Source organism: Buceros rhinoceros, unplaced genomic scaffold (genome assembly GCF_000710305.1).
Source record: "Buceros rhinoceros silvestris isolate BGI_N320 unplaced genomic scaffold, ASM71030v1 scaffold10670, whole genome shotgun sequence".
NCBI classification, from domain to species: Eukaryota; Metazoa; Chordata; class Aves; order Bucerotiformes; family Bucerotidae; genus Buceros; species Buceros rhinoceros.
In genome coordinates, this window is record NW_010391313.1 from 60,280 (window position 1) to 67,266 (window position 6,987).

The 6,987-nt window shown below is 46.2% G+C and overlaps 1 protein-coding gene across 1 annotated transcript; it reads left to right on the top strand.

Moving 5' to 3' along the window:
- Positions 1-294: 294 nt before the first annotated feature.
- On the top strand, positions 295-474 carry LOC104497864 (cortexin-2-like). Its single transcript, XM_010141167.1, has one exon. It carries the CDS (start codon positions 295-297, stop codon positions 472-474), a length of 180 nt encoding a protein of 59 aa, XP_010139469.1.
- Positions 475-6,987: the final 6,513 nt, after the last annotated feature.

A 6,987-nucleotide genomic window follows, 5' to 3' on the forward strand; every position in this document is an offset into this window, starting at 1 on the left:
TCTCCTTTCTTTGTTGACGTCTCTTTTTATTGTCTAATGTTTTAGCTAGAAGCATTCATGGGCTAAACGAAGGTGGGGATGAGGTTTCTTCTGTTCACAGCTCTCCATTACCTGAGCTGTGACATTCCCAGCAAGTTTATTGCCCTACAAGAATACGTCACAGATTTCTGTTCTAGCCCTGAGTTTCCCTGTACTCAGGAGCAGCAATCACTTGTGTCTAACATCATGTTTGTTTTGCAGGTGGTTGATGATGTTAGGAGTAAATATAAACCCAGATGAAGAGCGGCATAAGCAATGGAGGGACCAACCCCAGAACCTGTGTTTGTTGACGTGGACAAGGGACTGACATTAGCATGTTTTGTCTTCCTCTGCCTCTTCTTGATTGTGATGATTATTCGCTGTGCAAAAGTCATCATGGACCCTTACAGTGCCATCCCTACGTCTACATGGGAGGAGCAGCATCTAGATGACTGAAAGGACTTCACTAGACAGAACCATAAAATGCCGCGATCCGGGAGGCCTTCTCCCACCAGGAAGGCTAACGCACAAAGAGCCATTTTCAGATATGCAGGGCAACAGCAATATCTCTAAGAGCACATATTGTCAATGGGTGGTGTGGTTCTCAGTCAGCAGATCAGGATAGCAGCAAGCCATGCTGGCAGCAGAGTTTAATACTATGCAGCAACCCTTATTTTACTGAAAACAGTTATCACTGTAACGCCATCAGCACAAGACACTCCAGACTCTTCCCAGTGTAACTCTTGGTCTAGCACCGTTTGTCTTCCCCTCTCTCTCTCCCACAAATCCAGGGTAACCATCAGAATCTGTAAAAGCCACAAGTACATTCTGTTTTACCTGGAAATAGATCACTTCAGTATCTTCCTCAGTCATTATATTTGTGTTTCAAAGGCATTATAATTTTGTATCCCAGAGCATTGCTAAGTGGAAGGACTAAAGCAGCCCTGGCTAAGTGGGATTACACGAGCAGATTTGTTCTCAACTCACTTGGTTCTGCACATACACTCCCTACCCGACTGCAGCTTCATGTCCAGCGATCAGCACGGAGAGCACTCAGACAGCAGTTCCCAAGGGGTCATGGACCACGGCTCACACTGTAGTGTCACCTTGCTCTACCCATTCCATGCCAAAACCAGGCTTATCATCTGCCATGGGCCCCTGGGTTAGCCAGATGTGTCAAACCACCCACTACGAGCTTGGTAGCTACCAGAAATCCATGGAGTAGAGCTTGGACACTGCTGCTTTCAACTGCATAGAACTTGCTGTGATTTTCAAAGAGTGATTCCACGTGCAACTTCAACCATCTTTCGTTTCAGCTGCACTTCAGTGGAATGAGACATAAATAGAATGACAAAACCAAGAATTAAAGAGACATTGCTGCTAGCTTTGTCAGTCTCCTCGTAACAGTTACAGTGATGTACAATTATGTGCGTTCTACCTCGGAGAAATTCAGCACCTTTAGAAGAAGAATTTTCCCACAGATCTGTAAGGCGAATGGCTGTATGTTCCCTTCTCCCAATTCATTAAGACAGCCATTATGCAAGAAGGCATAAGTGAACATGGGAGTTCTTCAAATTTATTATTTACCTTTTGAGAAGTTGGGATTGAGGGATTCCCATGTCCTCTGTTCTCCAAATTCTAAGGTTTGCTCACAGCTACATTTTTTAGTGACTCCACATTTGGCCTGTAGGGCTGTAAGGAGTTGCTGAAGCCCTATGGAGTAGGTACTGCAACAAGCATCACGAGCAGGCAAGGCTTGAAAGCACAAATCTGCATGCAGGGTGTTTCACTGTTTCTCCTCTTCCTTCCCATCCTACCTACCCTGTGGGTTCTTGCCATAAGGCAATGCACAGTGGGTGAGAAAAGTGGAACCAAAGGCTGTGGCAAGCAATCAGAACACAGACTTTGTAGGTTACTATTCTCAGCTCTGACAGATTTGACGATCGCACAAGTCTTTTTTTAGGTGCCTCAGTCTACTCATCAATGAAATGGTACAACAGTATTAACTTGTCTCACCTTGTTTTGTCTGTCTCATAATACCAGAAAGCACTTGAAGAGCCTTAGATAGGGACACAGAAATAAGGTATTGATTTACAGCTCTTCCTGGTGAAACTAATGGGGAAGGTCTGACTCTTAGCAGGCAGCAAGGGAAGTTCTCCCCAGGCAGAGGACTTGTCCAGAGCTCCATTTACTCTCCTTAAGTTTGCAGTATTTCGAGTCATGCCGAACGGCACCTGGGTTTGTTGCATATTCCACTGATTTCTGAGGACAGTCTGGATGTAAGGTGCTGAGCACTGGAATTACAGAGACCCCAAAAGAGCAGGCTAGGAGGCATGTGGAGTTTTGCACGGATCTTCTGCACCTCACAATTTTTGCTAATCTCTGTTGTAGGGATCTCATTCAGGAGGCAGGAGAACTGAGGAGTGGCTTTACACCTGCTATTCTCTAGCGAGAGGCTTCACTGCTTCAATTACTCACTGCAGATTGCTCAACAGGATGTGATTTAGCCTCAGTTTCTGCTGGCCAGGTAATCACCAGTGACTGAGGGTTTTCAGGCGTGACAATTAATGTTCACCACTCTTTGAGCAAACATAGTCGTCACACCTATTCATGAGTGCGTCTGTCTGTACCATAGGAACGGATGCCCTAGCTCAAAGCAGATTGCTTCCATTCCCTGGGCTAAAGTTTAGAGCCCATTTTTGGTCTTTAAGTCTTGTATCCCACCTTGATACCAGTGGGGCTACTTACAGAATAAATAAAATCTATTTCCAGGCTAGAGATGCTTTCAGTTTGCAGGTCACCTGGCTGTGTTCACAGCTGATGCAGAGCAAGGACAGAGCCTGTCATCACACCTGCCAGTGGCAATACTCCACTTAGTGTTTATCTGCACGCAGAACTCTGGCTTTATCACGCGTCACTGATAAGCCCCTGTAAGGATTTTACCCCATGCTTAAACTTAAGTCTCCAAGCAGAGACCACGTGCTGTGTCCTTGGCAGGACAGGAACAGCAACACACAGTCCTCACAGGAGCAAAGTCTGTGTGCAAATCAAGGGTTACAAATGTGGGGGAAGCAAACCGACAAGTTTGCTTTGCAAGAATTTTTGCCACTTCCCATTTATTCCTGTGTATCCAGCTGTACAAACCGTTTCATGGATTTTCCTGAAAATCCTAACGGAAAGACCCCTATGGGTAGCTCTGTTTTCTAACCTGTGTGCAAATCAAGGGTTACAAATGCGGGGGAAGCAAACTGACAAGTTTGCTTTGCAAGAATGTTTGCCACTTCCCATTTATTCCTGTGTGTCCAGCTGTACAAACTGTTTCATGGATTTTCCTGAAAATCCTAACAGAAAGACCCCTATGGGTAGCTCTGTTTTCTAATAAATGTCTCCCTGGCGTAGCCTGTCAAGTCCATCCTTCTGTTGACAAAAAAGTTCTCTGTAAACTTCTACATATACTTGTCCAGTCTTTCCAGTCTTCAGTAAGTCAGAGTGATTGTTTTTATACAGGTAAACACGTTCTGGTGTCTGCCTTCCCGCACTGGTCACAGTCACACAACCTCACTACTCTTTAACCGAAAGCAATACTAAACACCATGCTGAAAGCAAAAATTCTGTCCTCCTCGCATTTGGACTGGGCACTCGCCTACCCAAGGTGCGTCACTGCAGCTCCCACCCAACGCTGACCCCACAAGCCCTGATGGCAAAGCTGCAGTCACAGCCAGAAGGTCTGTTTTAGCAGGGGCTGCATCACTGGGCTTGGTAGTAACTTCAGCTGCATGCAACAAGTGCCTCTGCTAGTTTTGTTTCTGTTTTGGTCATTATGCCATACTACCAGCAACTGCACTCAGAGGAAATAATTCAAACTTGTTGCAAATGTATTTATCTAACACAATAAAGAGCTTTAACATGGAAAACCTTCTTGTTGTCTCTGTTGTGGTTCACGCCAAGACCTTTTAAAAGACCACCCACAACAAGATTTTCAGGAAAGATATACATTCCTGACAGCCCTCCTTGGAGGGTGAGAGCAGAGAACAGCTCTCTGCAGCAACACCGCTACAGACTCAGGAGTTCAGGACAGAGCTGACGGAGCTCCAAGTGCTCCTGTGGCTCTGCTGGAAGGTCAGCCCCCCCAAAGTGGCTGTTTCAGGTTTCTGCCTCAGCTAGTAAGAGCGCCAAGCCGAGCTTTGGTTCAGTGAGGGACCGCAGCATGCTGTATTTCAGCAATTCATTATCAGTGCATACCAAAAGAAATAGGGCCACTGAGACTGGAATCCCTCCTGCTAGCAACTGAAAATGAAAAGCACTGAGCATCTGTAAGGTCTCTTTGAAGAAGCCACACAGTATGGGATACACGGAGTAAAAAGCACCCAGGGAACTCCTCCTCTTGAAAAAGATGAGGAGACAAATCGCTGATTCTTTCATCTTGTCAAAGGACTCTGTTGCCTGAAAGCTGGGTGCTTTCTATATCTGCTTGTCCCTGCAGCGAGTCCTCTGGCAGAAGGATCTTTCTGCCTGAAATCCAGTTCACCACGAAGACAAAACCCCACCGATAAATCATTAACTCTGTCCTAGTCAGGCACAGGCACACCATTGCCAGAGCCCCTGCTGTGCTAATGTACATGTAGCCCTGAACCGAACCCAACTGTGGCTGAATTCGGGCAGATGCCCTGGAGAACTGTGGGCACAGAGGTTTTTCCTGTAAGAAACAAGGGCTGATGCGAGCCAGGGAATCACATGAGCAATGGTGCTGCAGCCTGTGCTGTCCAAAGATGTCCCCAGCTTGCTGGGCCATTACAGGTCTCAGCAGGTAACTTCAACCCACATTACAGGAGCTCAAAAGTCACGTCGACACAGGACTCAGACGGGGAAAACACTGTGCTCAGTCTCCAGCAGTCTCCATGGCACACATAGGGAGGGTGGTGAGGACAGCAGACCTCAGGTGTTTTGCTGGTTCACCTTAGAAACTGGTGCTCCAGAAAACAGAGTGAGAGTAGGAGAGATGAAGGCAGCGACTTTTCAAGACAGTCCAAAATTAAATTTCCTACCGTGCTACCTGCAGTCCCCCACTAACACTCAAGGATAACTGAGCCTACAAAGCCTTGAGCTTCTCCGCCCAAAGAGACCCAAGGACAGCAGTGACATCAGACCTGCATGTGGACAGGGCATTACTGCTGTAGCAAGAAGTCATCCCAAAGGAGCAGCCTCCCCCGCGGTTTTGCATCTTTGAGGTCAACGTGGCAATAACACCCATGGACCACCTCCCCGCTTCCACACAGCTCAGTCCTGGTCCACGGTGGTGGATCTGCGCCAGCCACCAGCACAGCAGCACCATCGCAATGCTTCAGCTGCGCTGCCCACGGAGGGAAAATCCTGCTAAATAAAGGCTAGAAAATTAACTTCATCTTCTCCCCTTCCTTACCCTCTCTGTCTCTAACCTTGTCAACCCAGATTTGCCAAGCTTCAAACCACTTGCCCTAGCTGTCTCCTGGTTTTATATCTCAGATGATTTAATTTAAATAAAGGATATTAAATCCCCAATTTTAGCCGTGTCTTAATGCTACAGTAAGAATTCTTGATCTCAGTCATCACTCTTCTGCATTTGTTTTTTCTTTTTTTTGTCGTTGTTAAAAATGGTTGATACCCCTTGGCCAATACTCCTCCTTGCTAACCAGGAGGAAAACACTGCTCATGCACACATTTTTAAAGCAATATATAATTTTAGATTCCTGGTTACATTTATTCTCAGGGTTCAATTCAACCCACAATGGCATTAGGAAATGCTGAAAGATACACTTCTTAGTTACAAAGTTTCATGATTTATACTGGGACTTGGCCAGGCAGCTCCTGGAGAGAAATCAGAAATCAATCAAAAATATATTAAAATTGCATTAAGTGTGCTGAAGCCACAAGGGAAGCAAGGTTTTTCAAAACACGTTTTATACTTAGGACTAATTAGATTTCTCAAGCAGCAGCCGTGTTGCCTCTGCAGAACAAATGAAGTGCCTGGTAGGGACAAGTGGGCAGCAGAGCTGGGCTTCCGAGACAGCTCCCAGAGCCATCCCTGGAGCGGGGTCCTAGGACACAGCAGCTCCAGGACGTGCATTGTTCTGCAGGGCACTGGGGCTTCTGGCTGCTTCTGCCCTGAAGCACATCTGCCCTAGATCCAGCGCACAGCGAGGAGGGGAGCGAAAAACCCTCCCGTAATACTCATTAACAAAGGTGTCAGCCCTACAAGCTGACCCAGCAGGTGCTCAGCTGTCTCCAGGGACTTCTGCTCCTGCAGCATCTCGCTTACACGTTACCTGTGACTACCCAGCTCTGTTACAGCTGCCAATTAGACAATACGAAGCAAACACTGTAAAAACTAGAAAGCACAGGTCCGTAATTAATGCTTCACGGCAAACCAAACACACATGCAGCAAAGCGTTGAGGTGAAGATGTTCTGGGGAATGAGGGGACACGGGAAGGAGGAGCAGCTCACAGCACATTTGTATGGGGCAGCAAGGTGCCAGTACTTCAGCACATCCCTCACGTACTTCCAGAGCCTTCAATCAATTTTAAAATTCCAGAAATTATCTTTCTTCCCCACTAAGCACAGCTACGTGGGCATCCTGATCAGAAGCAGCAATCAAGCCTGAGAAATGGCCTCCTGCCTTACTGCTTAAAACTAATTTGAATATCACCTACCAGCTCTGTCCCTCTTAGAGTCACTACCTTGACCCTAAAGAGCTACTGAAAGAGCGCGTTACTTTGAGTTATTACTGCCTGGTTAAGAAGGAATTATGAATATTGCTGACATGAACATTTTCATCAAAACTGATTTTTTCCATGACATCACACTGATTTCTAATTAGAATCTCCGCAGAAAACTGTTTTAGATGAAGAATGCCAGCATTTCACAGAGAAAATCCATTGTTTCCTTTAAACTCAAAAACAGGCTTTAGGGTTTTGTTCCGGGCTTTTGACACT